Here is a 22,938-nt window from a genome sequence, read left to right as displayed (position 1 = left end):
ATTTTTCAGAAACATTTTCTTTTTTGTTTTCTGATGTTGCATTTCTTTAGTTTTCCCAGATTTTCTGAATTGACACCTTTATTGTTTTGGTATTGTGAGTTATTGAAGACCTGTGTATAGTTCATCATTTCATTTGAGTTTAATGTTTCAATGAATTTCTCTGCACTGTTTGGAGCCCATCTGTACGATTGATTCATGTTGTAGAGTTTATTGGGATGTTTTTTTTTCATGAATATTGCTGGTTAATTTCTTCAGAAACACGTTGATCTGACTGTGATCTGACAATGGTGTCTGTGGTCTGAAAGTGAATGCACTAATGGAGAAGGGCTCCATGTACAGGCCTAATGCTCGACAGAGATGCACTAACTCCTAACTCCTTCCCGTTTATGTTCAGTATTTATCAGGACTGTTTATATTATTTATAATAGGGCTACTGTACAAGGAGGGGTGTCCAAATATGTGATGGTTACCTCCCGCATCAGTGTAGTCAGGCTCAGAACCTGTTCTCGCAATGAATTCTCCACAAAGAAGCGCTTTACCCTCTGCCTGAAATTGAATGATTTCTGTATGGAGATTGTTAAAAAACTGATCTTAATAATATGATGAATCTGAAGGAGAAGCATAAGCTGCACATATGTATACATCATTGTCACAATAGATTGTAACTTTGTTAAATATTAGCCAAATGTGGTTAGTATCTTTTTTCATTTCATTCTGTGCATTTAATTAATGGTAGTAAACGTTCTCTATAGCCTGAGGGACACTGAGTATCAATGTCTCCACAATACCATGTTTCCAGAAGGATTATGATGTCCTGTCCCTTGATTTTTTAAAAGAAATTCTGGAATTTCTATAACCAGAATGTGACCGACCGCCTCGATTCGGTCTTATGTAGCAAAATTTGAAATTGTGTTTTTTACATTGGATAAAAGTAGAGACTCAGAGCTAGAAAATGGTAAATCATACACTACAGTTGAGGAACAATGGGAAAGTAATTCTGGTTTGAAAGTTGATAAACTTGTAACTCCACTTTTGAGAAAATGTCCCTTGAATGTTTTGGTACCTACTGGAGAGCTCTTCTTTGTCTACACCCATTCAGCATCGTTCACACCCTCTTAAGCCTTAGCCCCACCCATCTCTTTAAGGATTCACATGTGAGGCCATGTGCTAAACACAAGCTAAAATCTAAGTTTATTTGTCACATACACAGGATACAGAAGGTGTAAACAGTACAGTGAAGTGGTTACTTGCATAGTAGCAATATCAAAAACAGAAAGTGTCCAGATAAAAATATTTTATAAATATTTTATCATTATTAGATAACGCTTACCACAAAAGGAAATGCTATAACACCCACATCTAGCGTGGATGGGTTACTATTGTCTAGACATGTACACATTTTTATGAAATACAGTTAGGGAAAAAAGTATTTGATCCCCTGCTGATTTTGTACGTTTGCCCACTGACAAAGACATGATCAGTCTATAATTTTAATGGTAGGTTTATTTGAACAGTGAGAGACAGAATAACAACAAAAAAATCCAGAAAAACGCATGTCAAAAATGTTATACATTTATTTGCATTTTAATGAGGGAAATAAGTATTTGACCCCTCTGCAAAACATGACTTAGTACTTGGTGGCAAAACCCTTGTTGGCAATCACAGAGGTCAGATGTTTCTTGTAGTTGGCCACCAGGTTTGCACACATCTCAGGAGGGATTTTGTCCCACTCCTCTTCGCAGATCTTCTCCAAGTCATTAATGTTTCGAGGCTGACGTTTGGCAACTCAAACCTTCAGCTCCCTCCACAGATTTTCTATGGGATTAAGGTCTGGAGACTAGCTAGGCCACTCCAGGACCTTAATGTGCTTCTTCTTGAGCCACTCCTTTGTTGTCTTGGCCGTGTGTTTTGGGTCATTGTCATGCTGGAATACCCATCCACGACCCATTTTCAATGCCCTGGCTGAGGGAAGGAGGTTCTCACCCAAGATTTGATGGTACATGGCCCCGTCCATCGTCCCTTTGATGCGGTGAAGTTGTCCTGTCCCCTTAGCAGAAAAACACCCCCAAAGCATAATGTTTCCACCTCCATGTTTGACGGTGGGTGGGGATGGTGTTCTTGGGGTCATAGGCAGCATTCCTCCTCCTCCAAACACGGCGAGTTGAGTTGAGACCAAAATGGAGCTCTTTGGCATCATCTGACCACAACACTTTCACCCAGTTCTCCTCTGAATCTTTCAGATGTTCATTGGCAAACTTCAGACGGGCCTGTATATGTGCTTTCTTGAGCAGGGGAACCTTGTGGGCACTGTAGGATTTCAGTCCTTCACGGCGTAGTGTGTTACCAATTGTTTTATTGGTGACTATGGTCCCAGCTGCCTGGAGATCATTGACAAGATCCTCCCGTGTAGTTCTGGGCTGATTCCTCACCGTTCTCATGATCATTGTAACTCCACGAGGTGAGATCTTGCATGGAGCCCCAGGCCGAGGGAGATTGACAGTTATTTTGTGTTTCTTCCATTTGCGAATAATCGCACCAACTGTTGTCACCTTCTCACCAAGATGCTTGGCAATGGTCTTGTAGCCCATTCCAGCCTTGTGTAGGTCTACAATCTTGTCCCTGACATCCTTGGAGAGCTCTTTGGTCTTGGCCATGGTGGAGAGTTTGGAATCTGATTGATTGCTTCTGTGGACAGGTGTCTTTTATACAGGTAACAAACTGAGATTAGGAGCACTCCCTTTAAGAGTGTGCTCCTAATATCAGCTCATTACCTGTATAAAAGACACCTGGGAGCCAGAAATCTTTCTGATTGAGAGGGGGGTCAAATACTTATTTACCTAATTAAAATGCAAATCAAATCATAACATTTTTGATATGCGTTTTTCTGGATTTTGTTGTTGTTATTCTGTCTCTCACTGTTCAAATAAACCTACCATTAAAATTATAGACTGATCATTTCTTTGTCGGTGGGCAAACGTACAAAATCAGCAGGGGATCAGATACTTTTTTTCCCTCACTGTACAGTAGATGGCCGTAATCACCCCCAGACACACCTGGCTAACTGTAATCACCCCCAGACACACCTGGCTAACTGTAATCACCCCCAGACACACCTGGCTAACTGTAATCACCCCCAGACACACCTGGCTAACTGTAATCACCCCCAGACACACATGGCTAACTGTAATCACCCCCAGACACACCTGGCTAACTGTAATCACCCCTAGACACACCTGGCTAACTGTAATCACCCCCAGACACACCTGGCTAACTGTAATCACCCCTAGACACACCTGGCTAACTGTAATCACCCCCAGACACACCTGGCTAACTGTAATCACCCCCAGACACACCTGGCTAACTGTAATCACCCCCAGACACACCTGGCTAACTGTAATCACCCCTAGACACACCTGGCTAACTGTAATCACCCCCAGACACACCTGGCTAACTGTAATCACCCCCAGACACACCTGGCTAACTGTAATCACCCCCAGACACACCTGGCTAACTGTAATCACCCCCCAGACACACCTGGCTAACTGTAATCACCCCCAGACACACCTGGCTAACTGTAATCACCCCCAGACACACCTGGCTAACTGTAATCACCCCCAGACACACCTGGCTAACTGTAATCACCCCCAGACACACCTGGCTAACTGTAATCACCCCCAGACACACCTGGCTAACTGTAATCACCCCCAGACACACCTGGCTAACTGTAATGATGTAATAATCCGGCCGAAGTGGAGTCTTTTGTTTAGACATCAATCAATCCAATGTATCTATAAAGCCATTTTTACATCAGCAGATGTCACAAAGTGCTATACAGAAACCCAGCCTAAAACCCCAAACAGCAAGCAATGCAGATGTAGAGGCACGGTGGCTAGGAAAAACTCCCCAGAAAGGCAGAAACCTAGGAAGAAATAAATCACAGACAGTGTCACCAACAAAGCACCCCCACACCATCACACCTCCTCCTCCATGCTTCACAGTGGGAACCACACATGCGGAGATCATCCGTTCACCTAGTCTGCGTCTCACAAAGACACGGCCGACACTGTCGGTGATTTTATACTGAATATAAAATATTATTATTATAATAAAATAAAGAATAGTTGGGTTCCAATCTGCCTTGTAGGGGAAGTATCTGTGTGTTTCTTTTGTGTGTGTGTGAGAGTGAATTAAAAGGTCTGTCTATCCCAGTAGTCTGCATATTAGATGCGTGTGGAGTGCGATTGAGATGGCATCATATGTGGATCTGTTGGGGCGGTATGCAAATTTGAGTGGGTCTAGGGTTTCTGGGATAATGGTGTTGATGTGAGCCATGACCAGCCTTTCAAAGCACTTCATGGCTACAGATGTGAGTGCTACGGGTCGGTAGTCATTTAGGCAGGTTACCTTAGTGTTCTTGGGCACAGGGACTATGGTGGTCTGCTTGAAACATGTTGGTATTACAGACTCTGTCAGGGAGAGGCTGAAAATGTCAGCGAAGACACTTGCCAGTTCGTCAGCGCATGCTCGGAGTACACGTCCAGGTAATCCGTCTGGCCCTGCGGCCTTGTGAATGTTGACCTGTTTAAAAGTCTTACTCACATCGGCTACGGAGAGCGTGATCACACAGTCATCTGGAACAGCTGATGCTCTCATGCATGTTTCAGTGTTACTTGCCTCGAAGCAAGCATAGAAGTAATTTAGCTTGTCTGGTAGGCTCGTGTCACTGGGCAGCTCGCGGCTGTGCTTCCCTTTGTAGTCTGTAATAGTTTTCAAGCCCTGCCACATCCGACGAGCGTCGGAGCCGGTGTAGTACGATTCAATCTTAGTCCTGTATTGACTCTTTGCCTGTTTGATGATTCGTCGGAGGGCATAGCGGGATTTCTTATAAGCGTCCGGGTTAGAGTCCTGCTCCTTGAAAGCGGCAGCTCTACCCTTTAGCTCAGTGCGGATGTTTCCTGTAATCCATGGCTTCTGGTTGGGGTATGTACATACGGTCAATGTGGGGACGACGTCATCGATGCACTTATTGATGAAGCCAGTGACTGATGTGGTGTACTCCTCAATGCTATCTGAAGAATCCCGGAACATGTTCCAGTCTGTGCTAGCAAAACAGTCCTGTAGCTTAGCATCTGCGTCATCTGACCACTTCTTTATTGACCAAGTCACTGGTGCTTCCTGCTTTAGTTTTTGCTTGTAAGCAAGAATCAGGAGGATAGAATTATGGTCAGATTTGCCAAATGGAGGGCGAGGGAGAGCTTTGTATGCGTCTCTGTGTGTGGAGTAAAGGTGGTCTAGAGTTTTTTTCCCTCTGGTTGCACATTTAAAAAGCTGGTAGAAATGAGGTAAAACAGATTTAAGTTTCTCTGCATTAAAGTCCCCGGCCACTAGGAGCGCTGCCTCTGGATGAGCATTTTGCTGTTTGCTTATGGCCGTATACAGTTCATTGAGTGCGGTCTTAGTGTCAGCATCGGTTTGTGGTGGTAAATAGACAGCTACGAAGAATATAGATGAAAACTCTCTTGGTAAATAGTGTGGTCTACAGCTTATCATGAGATACTCTACCTCTGGCGAGCAAAACCTTGAGACTTCCTTAGATATCGTGCACCAGCTGTTGTTTACAAATATACACAGACCGCCACCCCTTGTCTTACCAGAGGCCGCTGTTCTATCCTGCCGGTACAGTGTATAACCCGCCAGCTGTATGTTATTCATGTCTTCGTTAAGCCACGACTCGGTGAAACATAAGATATTACAGTTTTTAATGTCCCGTTGGTAGGATATTCATGCCTGTAGTTCGTCCACTTTATTATCAAGCGATTGTAAATTGGCCAATAGTATCGATGGCAAAGGCAGATTAGCCACTCGTCGCTGGCTCCTTACCAAGCACCCTGATCTCCTTCCGCGATATCTCCTTTTCTTTTCTACTGTGAATGACGGGGACGAGGGCCCTGTCGGGTGTCTGGAGCAAATCCTTCTCGTCCGACTCATTAAAGAACAATTATTTGTCCAGTTCAAGGTGAGTAATCGCTGTTCTGATGTCCAGAAGCTCTTTTTGGTCATAAGAGACGGTAGCAGCAACATTCTGTACAAAATAAGTTACAAACAATGAGAAAAAACACACAAAATAGCACGGTTAGTTAAGAGTCCATAAAACGGCAGCCAACCCCTCCGGCGCCATCTTTCCTCCCAATACCTCTGCTTCGACTAGAGAGAGGGTGTTGTGGAAACGTTGCATAGCAGGTGTTCTTGGTGTTGTAGGCATGTCCTTGGCTCTGCCTGCTGCAGGTGAGGTAGGTAGAGGGACACGGAGGGCTTCTTGCTGGGTCACAGAGACCATTGGAGATGTTGGGGCTTTTCTCCATCATCACCCTCCTTTACTTTTTCCTCAGCTTCTGAGATGAGTTCAGCTTCTACTTTTAGGGTAGCAAACACATTCTCAAAAGCCTGGAGGCTTGAATCATTGCCTTGTATCAACACAGTTCCATTATTGTAGGTTGACAGTTTGATATGTGTTGCTCTGGTCAGCTTCTTCAGAAATGCCTTGGCTGATGCCTCTCTTTTTCGAGAAAGGGAAATGGTTGCAAATAACCTTTTCCCATATGTGCCCTCTTTTGGTATTAAATATTACATTTCTTCTATTTTTGCAACAGGTGAGATCTATAAACAACCATTGATGGTTCTAAACCATCATCAAAACTTTGAAACCTTTCTTAGCTTTCTTTCCATCTGGATGTCTGGTGGGTAAACAATTTCCATAGCAACACTGGTGATGTTGGCTACAATGTTGCAACAGAAGCCTACCTTGTTTCTTGTATTATTTGTCTTTATATAACTGTTTTACTTTGTCTTCTGTCCTTCTTTTGTCTTTCTATTGTGTTGTTAACTAGCAATTGTTTAGTTAGCTAGCTAGCTTATTTTAGGAGAGTCCCTAGCAACTGCTAAGCAACAGGTAAACAATCCAGCTAGCTAAGCTAACTACACAATATTATTTGATGCTTGTTTTGTCTCCTATTCAGTCAATGTGGAACTCTCTCTCTCCCTCCTCTCCCCTCTCTCCCTCCTCTCTCTCCCCTCTCTCCTCTCCTCTCTCTCTCTCCCCTCTCTCCTCTCCTCTCTCTCTCTCCCCTCTCTCCTCTCCTCTCTCTCTCTCCCCTCTCTCCTCTCTCCTTCCTCTCCCTCTCCCCTCCCTCCTCTCCCCTCTCTCCTTCCTCTCTCTCTCTCCCCTCTCTCCTCTCTCCTTCCTCTCTCTCTCTCCCCTCTCCTCTCTCCTCTCTCTCCTCTCTCCTTCCTCTCTCTCCCCTCTCTCCTCTCTCTCTCCCCTCTCCTCTCTCCTTCCTCTCTCCTCTCTCCTCTCTCCTTCCTCTCTCTCTCTCCCCTCTCTCCTCTCTCCTTTCTCTCTCTCTCCCTCTCTCCTCTCTCCCTCCTCTCTCTCTCTCTCTCCCCTCTCTCCTCTCTCCCTCCTCTCTCTCTCTCCTCTCTCCCTCCTCTCTCTCTCTCCCCTCTCTCCTCTCTCCCTCCTCTCTCTCTCTCCCCTCTCTCCTCTCTCCCTCCTCTCTCTCTCCCCTCTCTCCTCTCTCTCCCCTCTCTCCTCTCTCCCTCCTCTCTCTTTCTCCCCTCTCTCCTCTCTCCCTCCTCTCTCTGTTAATACAGACCTGTAGTCCCATGTCGGCCCTTTCAGAGTGCCTGGTCTCGACCCTGCCGTCCTGGAGGAAGATGAGTGGTCCTAACCAGCTGACGTCATGGCAACAGTTTGTCTCTGACGTCCAGGAACACATCAATCCGCTGGTCAGCGAGGAGCACCTCCGAGGGGTCGCACAGCAGCTCCACAGCATGGGAGAGGTATACACTCACAGCAGCTCCACATCATGGGAGAGGTACAGCATGGGAGAGGTACACACTCACAGCCGCTCCACATCATGGGAGAGGTACACACTCACAGCCGCTCCACATCATGGGAGAGGTACACACTCACAGCCGCTCCACATCATGGGAGAGGTATACACTCACAGCCGCTCCACATCATGGGAGAGGTATACACTCACAGCCGCTCCACATCATGGGAGAGGTATACACTCACAGCCGCTCCACATCATGGGAGGGAGAGGTATACACTCACAGCCGCTCCACATCATGGGAGAGGTACACACTCACAGCCGCTCCACATCATGGGAGAGGTACACACTCACAGCCGCTCCACATCATGGGAGAGGTATACACTCACAGCCGCTCCACATCATGGGAGAGGTATACACTCACAGCCGCTCCACATCATGGGAGAGGTATACACTCACAGCCGCTCCACAGCCGCTCCACATCATGGGAGAGGTATACACTCACAGCCGCTCCACATCATGGGAGAGGTACACACTCACAGCCGCTCCACATCATGGGAGAGGTACACACTCACAGCCGCTCCACATCATGGGAGAGGTATACACTCACAGCCGCTCCACATCATGGGAGAGGTACACACTCACAGCCGCTCCACATCATGGGAGAGGTATACACTCACAGCCGCTCCACATCATGGGAGAGGTACACACTCACAGCCGCTCCACATCATGGGAGAGGTACACACTCACAGCCGCTCCACATCATGGGAGAGGTATACACTCACAGCCGCTCCACATCATGGGAGAGGTATACACTCACAGCCACTCCACATCATGGGAGAGGTACACACTCACAGCCGCTCCACAGCCGCTCCACATCATGGGAGAGGTATACACTCACAGCCGCTCCACAGCCGCTCCACATCATGGGAGAGGTATACACTCACAGCCGCTCCACATCATGGGAGAGGTATACACTCACAGCCGCTCCACATCATGGGAGAGGTATACACTCACAGCCGCTCCACATCATGGGAGAGGTACACACTCACAGCCGCTCCACATCATGGGAGAGGTACACACTCACAGCCGCTCCACATCATGGGAGAGGTATACACTCACAGCCGCTCCACATCATGGGAGAGGTACACACTCACAGCCGCTCCACATCATGGGAGAGGTACACACTCACAGCCGCTCCACATCATGGGAGAGGTATACACTCACAGCCGCTCCACATCATGGGAGAGGTACACACTCACAGCCGCTCCACATCATGGGAGAGGTATACACTCACAGCCGCTCCACATCATGGGAGAGGTATACACTCACAGCCGCTCCACATCATGGGAGAGGTATACACTCACAGCCGCTCCACATCATGGGAGAGGTATACACTCACAGCCGCTCCACATCATGGGAGAGGTATACACTCACAGCAGCTCCACATCATGGGAGAGAGGTACACACTCACAGCCGCTCCACATCATGGGAGAGGTACACACTCACAGCCGCTCCACATCATGGGAGAGGTATACACTCACAGCCGCTCCACATCATGGGAGAGGTATACACTCACAGCCGCTCCACATCATGGGAGAGGTATACACTCACAGCAGCTCCACATCATGGGAGAGGTATACACTCACAGCCGCTCCACATCATGGGAGAGGTATACATACACCCTATTACACAAAAGTCCAAACTCCAACGTAAATCGAGTGCACCTCAAATAGGTTAAAGGATCTGTATTCAACATATGTAGCTTAAGTAATTTGCTAGTAACAGATCACATTCATATTCTGACTATCTCTGAAACTCACTTAGATAATACCTTTGATTATACAGAAAAGACAGAAATGCCAATGGTGGAGGTGTTGCTGTTAATATTCAGAACCACATTCCTGTAAAGCTTAGAGAGGATCTCCTGTTAAATACTGTTGAAGTAATATGGCTACAGGTTCATCTGCCTCACCTAAAGCCCATTCTGGTGGGAAGCTGCTATAGACCACCAAGTGCTAACAGTCAGTATCTGGATAACATGTGTGAAATGCTTGATAATGTATGTTATATCAACAAAGATGTATATTTTCTGGGTGATTTAAATATTGACTGGCTTTCATCAAGCTGCCCACTCAAGAAAAAGATTAAAACTGTAACCAGTGCCTGCAACCTGGTTCAGGTTATCAGTCAACCTACCAGGGTAGTTACAAACAGCACAGGAATGAAATCATCAACATGTATTGATCATATCTTTACTTGATGTAAAGAATATATGTTGGTCCGTGGTGTGTAATGAGGAGCAAACAGACACTGCACGTGACACATTTATGAAATTGCTTATTCCAGTTACTAATAAGCATGCACCCATTTAAGAAAATGACTGTAAAACTGTTAAATCCCCGTGGATTGATGAGGAATTGAAAAATTGTATGGTTGAGAGGGATGAGGCAAAAGGTATGGCAAATAGGTCTGGCTGCACAACCGATTGGCAAACTTATTGCAAATTAAGAAATCATGTGACTAAACTGAATAAAAAGATGAAGAAACTACACTATGAAACAAAGATAAATGACATAAAGAATGATAGTAAAAAAGCTTTGGAGCGCCTTAAATGACATTTTGGGCAAAAAGGCAAACTCCGCTCCATCATTCATTGAATCAGATGGCTCATTCATCACATAACCAACTGATATTGCCAACTATTTAAATACTTTTTTCATTGGCAAGATTAGCTAACTTAGGCATGACATGCCAGCAACAATTGCTGACACACTACACATCCAAGTATATCTGACCAAATTATGAAAGACAAGCATTGTAATTTTGAATGAGTGTGAAAGAGGTGAACAAATTATTGTTGTCTATTAACAATGACAAGCCACCGGGGTCTGACAACTTGGATGGAAAATTGCTGAGGATAATAGCGGACGATATTGCCACTCCTATTTGCCATATCTTCAATCTAAGCCTAATAGAAAGTGTGTGCCCCCAGGCTTAGAGGGAAGCAAAAGTCATTCCCCTACCTAAGAATAGTAAAGCCCCCTTTACTGGCTCAAATAGCCGACCAATCAGCCTGTTACCAACCCTTAGTAAACTATGGAAACAATGGTGTTTGACCAGATACAATGCTATTTTACTGTAAACAAATTGACAACAAACGTTCAGCATGCTTATAGGGAAGGACATTCAACAAGCAAAGCACTTACACAAATGACTGATGATTGGCTGAGAGAAATTGATGATAAAAAGATTGTGGGAGCTGTTTTGTTAGACTTCAGTGCGGCTTTTGACATTATCGATCACAGTCTGCTGCTGGAAAAACGTATGTGTTTTGGCTTTACACCCCCTGCTATATTGTGGATAGAGAGTTACCGGTCTAACAGAACACAGAGGGTGTTCTTTAATGGAAGCCTCTCCAACATAATCCAGGTAGAATCAGGAATTCCCCAGGGCAGTTGTCTAGGCCCCTTGCTTTTTTCCGTCTTTACTAACGACATGCCACTGGCTTTGAGTAAAGCCAGTGTGTCTATGTATGCGGATGACTCAACACTATACACGTCAGCTACTACAGCAACTGAAATAACTGCAACACTTAACAAAGAGTTGCAGTTAGTTTCAGAATGGGTGGCAAGGAATAAGTTAGTTCTGAATATTTCCAAAACTAAAATTATTGTATTTGGGTCAAATCATTCACTAAACCCTAAACCTCAACTACATCTCGTAATGAATAATGTGGACATTTAGCAAGTTGAGGTGACTAAACTGCTTGGAGTAACCCTGGATTGTAGACTGTCATGGTCAAAGCATGTTGATACAACAGTAGCTAAGATGGGGAGAAGTATGTCCGTAATTAAGCGCTGCTCTGCCTTCTTAACAACACCATCAACAAGGCAGGTCCTACAGGCCCTAGTTTTGTTGCACCTGGACTACTGTTCAGTCGTGTGGTCAGGTGCCACAAAGAGGGACTTGGGAAAATTGCAGTTGGCTCAGAAAAGGGCAGCACAGGTCCCACAGGTCTGGAAGAGTGTGTCGCTGGTCTGGGCGGGGTGTCTGTTGATCTGTTGCTCCTGTGTGAGGTGTTGGGTCTGCGGTTGAGGGCGATATCCTTTAGGGTCCGTGAAAAGGTGGGCACTGCTGCCTTGTATAGGTGGACCTGGTCCTAAAGGCTGTTCACGTCCAGGGTGGAGTGGTGGGCCAGGTAGACATTTGGTTTTGAGGCACAGTCACGGGAAAATACTTGCGTTTACCTGCTGTATGGTAGCAGGGTGGAAGTATTTTCATGGTAGCAGGGGGGAGATAACCACTTGTGCATTGGGGAAAGTAGAATAAGCTTTTTCTATCACTCCCTTGAGTGCTGTGGCCTCCCTTTCCTGCTGTGTTCTCAGGTCGTTTGTGCCTGTGTGTATTATTATGTGGCTTGGTGATCCTAGTCGGTCCTCAGACAGAAGGTCTAGGGCGCGATGGGTGTTTGGACACCAGAGTTTAGACACTGTGTGTTCAAATCAAATCAAATCAAATGTTATTGGTCACATGCGCCGAATACAACAGGTGCAGACATTACAGTGAAATGCTTACTTACAGCCCTTAACCAACAGTGCATTTATTTTAAACAAAAAAGTAAGAATAAAACAACAACAAAAAAAGTGTTGAGAAAAAAAGAGCAGAAGTAAAATAAAGTGACAGTAGGGAGGCTATATATACAGGGGGGTACCGTTGCAGAGTCAATGTGCGGGGGCACCGGCTAGTTGAGGTAGTTGAGGTAATATGTACATGTGGGTAGAGTTAAAGTGACTATGCATAAATACTTAACAGAGTAGCAGCAGCGTAAAAAGGATGGGGTGGGGGGCAGTGCAAATAGTCCGGGTAGCCATGATTAGCTGTTCAGGAGTCTTATGGCTTGGGGGTAGAAGCTGTTGAGAAGTCTTTTGGACCTAGACTTGGCACTCCGGTACCGCTTGCCGTGCGGTAGCAGAGAGAACAGTCTATGACTAGGGTGGCTGGAGTCTTTGACAATTTTGAGGGCCTTCCTCTGACACCGCCTGGTATAGAGGTCCTGGATGGCAGGAAGCTTTGCCCCAGTGATGTACTGGGCCGTACGCACTACCCTCTGTAGTGCCTTGCGGTCAGAGGCCAAGCAGTTGCCATACCAGGCGGTGATGCAACCAGTCAGGATGCTCTCGATGGTGCAGCTGTAGAATTTTTTTGAGGATCTGAGGACCCATGCCAAATCTTTTTAGTCTCCTGAGGGGGAATAGGCTTTGTCGTGCCCTCTTCACGACTGTCTTGGTGTGTTTGGACCATGATAGTTCGTTGGTGATGTGGACACCAAGGAACTTGAAGCTCTCAACCTGTTCCACTACAGCCCCGTCGATGAGAATGGGGGCGTGCTCAGTCCTCTTTTTTTTCCTGTAGTCCACAATCATCTCCTTTGTCTTGGTCACGTTGAGGGAGAGGTTGTTGTCCTGGCACCACACGGCCAGATCTCTGACCTCCTCCCTATAGGCTGTCTCATCGTTGTCGGTGATCAGGCCTACCACTGTTGTGTCGTCGGCAAACTTAATGATGGTGTTGGAGTCGTGCCTGGCCATGCAGTCATGGGTGAACAGAGAGTACAGGAGGGGACTGAGCACGCACCCCTGAGGGGCCCCGTGTTGAGGATCAGTGTGGCAGATGTGTTGTTACCTACCCTTACCACCTGGGGGCGGCCCGTCAGGAAGTCCAGGATCCAGTTGCAGAGGGAGGTGTTTAGTCCCAGGATCCTTAGCTTAGTGATGAGCTTAGAGGGCACTATGGTGTTGAATGCTGAGCTGTAGTCAATGAATAGCATTCTCACGTAGGTGTTCCTCTTGTCCAGGTGGGAAAGGGCAGTGCGATAGAGATTGCATCATCTGTGGATCTGTTGGGGCGGTATGCAAATTGGAGTGGGTCTAGGGTTTCTGGGATTATGCTGTTGATGTGAGCCATGACCAGTCTTTCAAAGCACTTCATGGCTACAGACGTCAGTGCTACGGGTCGGTAGTCATTTAGGCAGGTTATCTTAGAGTTCTTGGGCACGGGGACTATGGTGGTCTGAACTTGAAGCTCTCAACCTGTTCCACTACAGCCCCGTCGATGAGAATGGGGGCGTGCTCAGTCCTCTTTTTTTTCCTGTAGTCCACAATCATCTCCTTTGTCTTGGTCACGTTGGCTGTGTTTGGGAAAAAGTTTATTTTCTTGTATGTATTTCCCATTTAAGTCCATAAGGAGTACAATCTGTGGCTTGTGTATGTCCTCAGTGGGTGCGGGGGGGTCGTCAGGAGGGCTATCAGGGTGGCTGACAGGGGGGGTGCTCAGAGGGGTTGGCATCCCCTGGGCTTGGGGTTCTTCATTTGTTTGTCCTGCTGTGATGTCGAGGCTATGGTCAGGGTCTGGGTTTGGACTGTTCTGCTGCGGTGTCGAGACTTTGGCCAGGATCTGAGGTGGGCTGTTCTGCTGGCTTCTCTGCGGGGTTGGCCAGCTCTCTAATGGGTTGTTCTCTGTCACCCGTCATCATTCTCACATTCTCCTCCAGCACTCTGATCCTCTCCTCTCCTCTAGTGCTCTGTTCTTCTCCTGCTCTTTCTCCTGTTGATGTTGTCTCACCACAGTCCAGAGTGCAGACACGTCTCTCTCCACCTCCAGCTCTCCAGGTCTAGTTAAGGGGGTGTTGTTGTGCTGGACTGTTGTCTGGGTCTGTGCTGACTGGAGTGTGTTCACCTGCTGTTCCAGCTCCACCTGCCTTACCTCCAGCTGGGTGAATTTATCCTTCATTTCAATGAGGGAGTAGTACTCTGTGCTGGGAAGTTGACTTTCCGCTTGGGGTTGCTCCTCTGTGGGGTTATTTAATGAAGAGGTCTGGTCTGACCCGCTCGGGGTGGGGGTATCTTTCTCAAGGGAGAGCTTCTCCTGCTGAGCTATTTATTTGATTAGGTGAAAGTCCAGCTGGAACTGTTTGGGTTTGCCCTGTACCAATACTGTTCCAGATTTATAGAGATTTATATTAGCTGACTCAGAGTCCTTGTTGTCTAGTATCCTGAATTTCGTAGCCATCGCTAACATCCCCCCTATTAACAGAGGGGTAGTGTGCTAGTATAGCACTGTGCCATGCCAGGGGATGGTCTGTGTGGAAGATAAGGATGCTTATGTTCCTATTTTTATAAAAGTCAGCAAAAAGTGTCTCTTGATTTCCCATAAGGAGCTTCATTTTGTACTCTTTTCGTGTCTTATCATTCTTTACATTCAGAGGGTACTGTATTTTAATTACCTCTGAACAGCGGGAGGGTGCTTCTAAGGCCTCTCCATTTGGTTGGGGTAGACTGTGCGACTCTCCTGCCATTGTTGGGCTCAAGGGCTTTCACACCTCTCACTTCACACGTCAGTGCTAATTTAAGTTGTATCTCTTTGTACTAGCAAGCTTGGTAGCCTTAGCATTCAGTCCTTATAAAGTAAAATATATAATTTTACTGTATCTTCCTTCTTGGTTTTTGAAAGTAAAAAGTAGCTTCAGACTAAACATTACTCACTCAGTTCTAAATTATAAATCTATATTTTTTGTAAAAACATGCTGGAAAATGCAGGAGCAATGTCTTTGAGCTCTCTCTCTCTCTCTCTTTCTCTCTCTCTCTCTATCCATCAATCTCTCTCTCTCTCCCTCATTATCCATCTCTCGCCCTCTCTCTCTCTCTCTCTCTCTCAATTGAATTTAATGTAAGGGCTTTATTGTCATGGGAAACACATGTTAACATTGCCAAAGCAAGTGAAATAGATAATAAACACAAGGGAAATAAACAATCACTCACAAAAGTTTTAAATGATTACAATATACCAATAATAAGTAAGTTACTGGTTACTATGCAGATGTTATTATTCAGTGTCCCTCAGGCTACGGCAAATTTTATTGGTCACATGCGCCGAATACAACAGGTGCAGACATCACAGTGAAATGCTTACTTACAGCCCTTAACCAACAGTGCATTTATTTTTAACAAAAAAGTAAAAATAAAACAACAACAAAAAGAGTGTTGAGAAAAAAAAGAGCAGAAGTAAAATAAAATAACAGTAGGGAGGCTATATATACAGGGGGGTACCGTTGCAGAGTCAATGTGCGGGGGCACCGGCTAGTTGAGGTAGTTGAGGTAATATGTACATGTGGGTAGAGTTAAAGTGACCAATTAGGGTGTTCAGGGTGAATACGTGGTCTGTCGTACGGTATTTTGGTAAGAAGCCAATTTGACATTTGTTCAGGACATTGTTTTGACTGAGGAAATGTTGGAGTCTGCTGTTGATGATACTGCAGAGGATTTTTCAGAGATTTCTGTTGATGCATATTCCACAGTAATTATTGGGGTCATATTTGTCTCCACTTTTGGATTTGGGTGATCAGACCTTGGTTCCAAATATTAGGGAAGATGCCAGAGCTGAGAATAATGTTGAAGAGTTTATGAATAGCCTATTTGAATTTGTGCTCTGTATATTTTATCATATTATTAAGGATAACAACACCACAGGCCTTTTTGGGTTGGAGTGTTTGTATTCTGTCCTGTAGTTCATCCAATGTAATTGGAGAATCCAGTGGGTTCTGGTAGTCTTTAATAGCTGATTCTAAGATTTTCATTTGATCATGTATATGTTTTTGCTGTTTGTTCTTTGTTATAGAGCCAAAAAGATTGGAGAAGTGGTTTACCCATACATCTCTGTTTTGGATAGATAACTCTTCATGTTATTGTTTGTTTAGTGTTTTCCAATTTTCCCAGAAGTGATTTGATTCTATGGATTCTTCAATTACATTGAGCTGATTTCTGACGTGCTGTTCCTTCTTTTTCCGTAGTATATTTCTGTATTGTTTTAGTGATTCACCATAGTGAAGGCGTAAGCTAAGGTTTTCTGGTTCTGTGTTTTTTGTTGGATAGGTTTCTAAATTTATTTGTAAGGTTTTTATATTCTTCATCAAACCATTTCTCGTTGTTGTTAGTTGTCTTAGGATTTCTGCCGGAATTTAAATTTGATATGTTAGCTGATAGGTCAAATACATTGTTCAGGCTTCCTACTTTTAAGTTTACACCTTCATTACATTTACATTTACGTCATTTAGCAGACGCTCTTATCCAGACTATTGCAGGAAATCATTTTGTCCAGGAAGTTGTCTAGGAGGGATTGGATTTATTGTTGGCCAATAGTTTATTGGTAGGTTTCTACACTACCCTCCTTCCATCTATAGCATTTCTTAATAGTTCAGCTTCAATGCCTCATGGTTGATTATTGCTCTGTTTAAGTAGATTGTGATTTTGCTGTGATCTGATAGGGGTGTCAGTGGGCTGACTGTGAATGCTCTGAGAGACTCTGGGTTGAGGTCAGTGATAAAGTAATCTACAGTACTACTGCCAAGAGATGAGCTATAGGTGTACCTACCATAGGAGTCTCCTCGAAGCCTACCATTGACTATGTACAGACCCAGCGTGCGACAGAGCTGCAGGAGTTGTGACCCGTTTTTGTTGGTTATGTTGTCGTAGTTGTCAGTGGTGGGGAAAGTACCCAATTGTCATACTTGAGTAAAAGTAAAGATACCTTAGTAGAAAATGATTCAAGTAAAAGTGAAAGTCTACCAGTAAAATACTACTTGAGTAAAAGTCTAAAAGTATTTGGTTTTAAATATACGTAAGTATCAAAAGTAAATGTAATTTAAAAAATATACTTAAGTATCAAAAGTAAAAGTAAAATTATAAATAGTTTGAAATTGCTAATATTAAGCAAACCAGATGGCACAATTTTCTTGTTTTTTAAATTTACGGATAGCCAGGGGCACAGTACAACATGCAGACATAATTTACAAACAAACCATTTGTGTTTAGTGAGTCCGCCAGATCAGAGGCAGTAGGGATGACCAGGGATGTTCTCTTGATAAGTGTGTGAATTGGACCATGATCCTGTCCTGCTAATCATTCAAAATGTCACAAGTACTTTTGGGTGTCAGGGAAAACGTATGGAGTAAAAAGTACATTATTTTCTTTAGGAATGTAGTGAAGTAAAAGTAAAAGATGTCAAAAATAAAAAGAGTTAAGTACAGATACCCCAAAAAACTACTTAAGTAGTACTTTAAAGTATTTTTACTTAAGTACTTTACACCACTAGGTAGGTTCAACCTAAAACGTATAGTTCCTGTATCGTATCGAAGCCCATATATCTAGATACGTATCGAATCGTCTTGAAAGGGAAAGATGCACATCCCTATTAAAATGTCTGCTTTTTATTTTGTATGTATGCAATGCCACTATCATATCGTAACACCAGCACACCGTTCTTACAGTCCGTCTCGCTCATCATGGCAAGGAAATCTCATCAATGTGTTATAGTTGCACATAGGATTTCATAACTGTTTTGTTTTCTTAAAGAGCCTATATTTCTTATTGTCCTGTTACTGTTTAGGGGTCTGCTTCTTGTTACTTTGTTAACACTTCCTCTTGGTTATTACCCTACATGGTGCTGAACCTTGGTTATTACCCTACATGGTGCTGAACCTTGGTTATTACCCTACATGGTGCTGAACCTTGGTTATTACCCTACATGGTGCTGAACCTTGGTTATTACCCTACATGGTGCTGAACCTTGGGTATTTCTTTTACCCTACATGGTTGGAAGTCTACAGATTACAGAATGTGTTACTATTTTTGTTGGTCAGCATGGGGTCAGGGTCATCTATCTACTAATTTGATGTGCTTTTTAATGTGCCATAAACACCTGCTATAAGACAGCAGATTGCTGAGATGTGTTTATGCAGGTTTTACATACTTTAGGTCTGATATCCGCCAGGGGGAGGATGATGGTTTTATTTTGGATGGCCTGTAATGTCTCTTCCCTCATACCCTGCAATAAAATCTGTTCACTCAAATATTTCACTGTCCATTTATGTTGTCATCAACTAACTAAATAAGCCTATGGCCATAAATGACATCAAGGACTTGCTTTCTCCTTGGCAATATTCTGGCGACATGCTTGGAAAGACGCACTCGGAACACAGTTGAGTCTTCAGTTCCACATCAAGACAGTAGAGCCCCCTGTAGGTCAGTTGGTAGAGCATGGCGCTTGCAACGCCAGGGTTGTGGGTTCGATTCCCACGGGGGGCCAGTATGAAAAAAAAAAAAATGAAAAAAAGTATGCCTTCACTAACTGTAAGTCGCTCTGGATAAGAGCGTCTGCTAAATGACTAAAATGTAAAATGTTGAGGTCACTCAAGTGACAAATGACAGTAAAAACAGATGCTTTTGGGGAAACTGCAGCACCATGGGTTAGTTATATAACTCCTAGGTAGTAGTGTTGATAGTTGATTCTTTCTCACAAATTAGCGTTGCATTTATTTGCAGTGCTGACATTTACTTTCCACTCAAGGATTGTTCCAGCAGAGAGGCTACCCACGGTACTGTTGACTTTAGGTAATGTTATAAACTAGCTAGTTGTGCTAATGTATCATGTGATGCAGGGAATGGCAGATATCTAGCTCAATACATTTGGTTATCAAAATAACATCTTTGAACAACGTCAAAGTAACTAGTAAAACAGTTGTTTATACTTTGGTTAAAACCTAACTTTTATATTAGTTTATTTAGCTATATAAACAAGCTGAAACTGCACACCATCAGAACAAGCCATCTCAACCAGCTGACAGCTAATTATGCTAGCTAGCTAAATCAAGGACGAGGGAGGGTGTGTGAGAGACATCTGCCATTCACATAAAGAGACGCACAAGCAATTATTGAACTGGGGACATTTTCACGCTGTGAGAAATTTTACAACATGACGTCACAATCACAACACATTCAGAGCGATTGGGAACTATTTCACACTGGGAACATTTTTACATGACACCCTTCACTATGGATTATTTTTTTAAATATATGGATTATCCCTCTCTCTCTCCCTCTCTATCCATCTCTCTCTCTTCCCCCTCCTAACAGATCAACCTGATGCAGAGTGAGACGGTGCAAGATGTTGTGGTGTTGGATCCTCGCTGGCTGTGTAGTGGGGTGTTAGCCCGCCTCCTCTCTGTGGACATGCCTAAAGCCATCCACCACTACAGGGGGCGCTACAGGCTGGAGGAGATACAGGCTCTGGCCCCAGAGAGCGACGTGGACGAGCTGCTACAGGTCAGAGACAGTCATCATTACCAAGATGGGGAACTGTTAGCATCTCCCATAGGAAAACATGTCACACTTAGCAACCATGCTAACACTAGCTGGGCATGCATAGTTGTATACCGTCAAGGATACCACAATGCAACATGTTAGCATCTCCCATAGGAAAACATGTCACCATTAGAGTCCATGCTAACTACAGGTTCTGGATGCCATGGACGTGTGTGCCCGTGACCTGACCAACCCTGGCATGGTGGATGTCCCCGCCCTGATCAAGACCAACAGCCTCCACCACTCCTGGACGGAGGAAGAGGAGGAGGAAGATGTTCTGATCTACGGAGGGGTCAGGCTGGTTCCTGCTGAACACATCACACCTTTCCCCTGTGGACTATTCCACAAGCTACAGGTACATGCTTTGATTCACCAAGACAGTATGAATGACACCCCAATCCCTGTCAAGTACACTACTCTGAATGACACCTAGTCCCTATCAAGTACACTCATCTGAATGAATGACACCTAGTCCCTATCAAGTACACTACTCTGAATGACACCTAGTCCCTATCAAGTACAGTACTCTGAATGACACCCCAGTCCCTATCAAGTACACTACTCTGAATGACACCTAGTCCTTATCAAGTACGCTACTCTGAATGACACCTAGTCCCTATCAAGTACACTACTCTGAATGACACCTAGTCCCTATCAAGTACACTACTCTGAATGACACCTAGTCCCTATCAAGTACACAACTCTGAATGACACCTAGTCCTTATCAAGTACACTACTCTGAATGACACCCCAGTCCCTATCAAGTACACTATTCAATATGCTGCCATTTGGGATGCTCCATAGTATGTTTCCTCTCCCAAAAGTAGTGAATAGTATGTTAAGGATATTGTTGTCATGTTTCCTGACCTCTGACCTTTGACCTCCAGGTGAACCTGTGTCGCTGGAGTCACCAGCAGCGCCCTGAGGACGGCACGGGGGAGGAGCCTGACGGAGACATCCGCCTCTGGACCAATGGGGCAAAGGTGAGCCAAGGCGGAGCGGAGGCCATGATCCTATTGGTCAACCACGGCCAGGGGGTGGAGATCCAGGTCAGAGGTCACGACAGCGAACGGGCCAAGTGCTACACCCTCCTGGACACCATGGTTACCATCACAGAGTCGCTCCTGTCCTCCACCCTCCCTGGCCTCCTCACCGCCCGATACTACCTCAGCCCCCAGCAGCTCAGAGAGCACCACGGTCCCATCATGATCTACCAGCCCAAAGACTTCCTGAAAGCCCAGACCCAGAGAGAAACCAGCCTCACCAACACCATGGGGGGGTACAGGGAGAGCTTCAGCAGTATCCTGGCCTTGGGCTGTGCTGAGGTCTATAGTCAGGGTAGTCTGTCTGCAGACGTCCACATCTCAGAGATCAGCCTGCTGGCCAGGAGGAAGCTGTGTCGTTTGTTAGACCCTCCTGAAGCCTTGGGAAAGGACTGGTGTCTGCTGGCTATGAACCTGGGCCTCACCCACCTGGTGGCCAAACACAGCTCCACCCCCAACGGCACTCCAACCAATGTGGGCCCTGCCCCGGACAATGACCCTGACCCAGCCCTCCTGGCCAGCCCCACAGCAGCGCTGCTCCAGGATTGGTCAGTCCGTCCAGACAGCACGGTGGGAGTGTTGATGTGGAAGCTGCGTGAGCTGGGGAGGCGGGACGCGGCTGACTTTCTGTTAAAGACCTCGCCTGTCTTCAGGGTCAACATAGAGGGTGTGGCTGGCGGAAGGGGCAGAGCCTCTGAGGGATACGCCCACACCTGTAACGGAGGCACATCCTACAACTCCATCAGCTCCGTCATCTCCCGGTGAGACGGGTGTATTCACTAGGAACCAAACGGAAGCAAGCGGGTAGAGAAACAGAGACTGACCTACCTGAACCTGGTTTTCTTTTTCCGTTGCAAAACCTTTTGCTTCAGTGTGCACTATTGAATACACACCAGGTCCTGGATCAGAACAGCCTCCCCTCATCCTGATCTGTCCCACCAGGGGAGGAGACTAGAAACTGATCCTAGATCAGAGTCCTGACTGGGGAACTGTGTCCTGTCCCCGGAGTGTGTCAGGGCTAACTAGGGCTGACGAACCAACCAACACCATGTGCAATCTAATCTTTCCCGGGGGTTTAGTGTTAGTTCTCTCCTGTTAGCCCCTAGGTCACCTTGGAGAGCTGGGGTCGCTCTGTGAGACTGATGCTCTGTGCACGTCCAGGGTCCATATAGCTCCTCTCCTCTCCCTGCTCTTCTCCTCTCCTCTCTCCTTACCCTTCCCTCCTCCTCCCTTCTCTCCTGCTCCTCCTCCTCTCCTCTCTCCTCCTCTTCCTCCTCCTCCCTTCTCTCCTCCTCCTCCTCCTCTCCTCTCTCCTCCTCTTATCCTCTCTCCTCCTCTCCTCTCCTCTCCTCACCATCCCCCTATATGAATGTTGAAATTAACTGGCTGTCTTGAACTCCAAAGAGGATCAATGTAGGGTCCCAAATGGAACCCTGTTCCCTACAGAAGTGGCACTGTACTAAACTTACTTGACTCTGTCTGCCCTGCTTCCCTGCTTGTCAGTTGGTCAGTACATCTCAACTCCAACACAACACTAGAAGTACACTACCAGTCAAATGTTTGGACACACCTACTCATTCAAGGGTTTTTCTTTATTTTTACTATTTTCTACATTGTAGAATAATAGTGAAGACATCAGAACTATGAAATAACACCTATGGAATCATGTAGTAACCAAAAAAGTGTTAAACAAATCAAAATATATTTGAGATTCTTCAAATGGCCACACTTTGCCTTGATGACAGCTTTGCACACTCTTGGCATTCTCTCAACCAGCTTCATGAGGTAGTCACCTGGAATATATTTCAATTAACAGGTGTGCCTTGTAACAGTTTATTTGTGGAATTTATTTCCTTCTTAATGCGT

The 22,938-nt window shown here is 45.3% G+C and overlaps 1 protein-coding gene across 1 annotated transcript in view; it reads left to right on the top strand.

The window, feature by feature from the left end:
• Window positions 1-22,317, top strand: part of dapk1 (death-associated protein kinase 1) — a 220,429-nt gene extending 198,112 nt beyond the window's left edge. The window contains exons 24-27 of the mRNA XM_045226878.1: window positions 7,651-7,839; window positions 19,802-19,990; window positions 20,181-20,384; window positions 20,917-22,317. Coding sequence (XP_045082813.1) covers window positions 7,651-7,839; window positions 19,802-19,990; window positions 20,181-20,384; window positions 20,917-21,837 — 1,503 coding nt within the window. The 3' untranslated portion in view covers window positions 21,838-22,317. The remainder of the gene's footprint in view (window positions 1-7,650; window positions 7,840-19,801; window positions 19,991-20,180; window positions 20,385-20,916) is intronic.
• Window positions 22,318-22,938: the final 621 nt, after the last annotated feature.

Source organism: Coregonus clupeaformis, chromosome 18, assembly GCF_020615455.1.
Source record: "Coregonus clupeaformis isolate EN_2021a chromosome 18, ASM2061545v1, whole genome shotgun sequence".
Lineage (NCBI taxonomy): Eukaryota > Metazoa > Chordata > Actinopteri > Salmoniformes > Salmonidae > Coregonus > Coregonus clupeaformis.
Note: the sequence above shows the minus strand (reverse complement) of the source record. Positions and strands in the feature narration are given on the sequence as shown.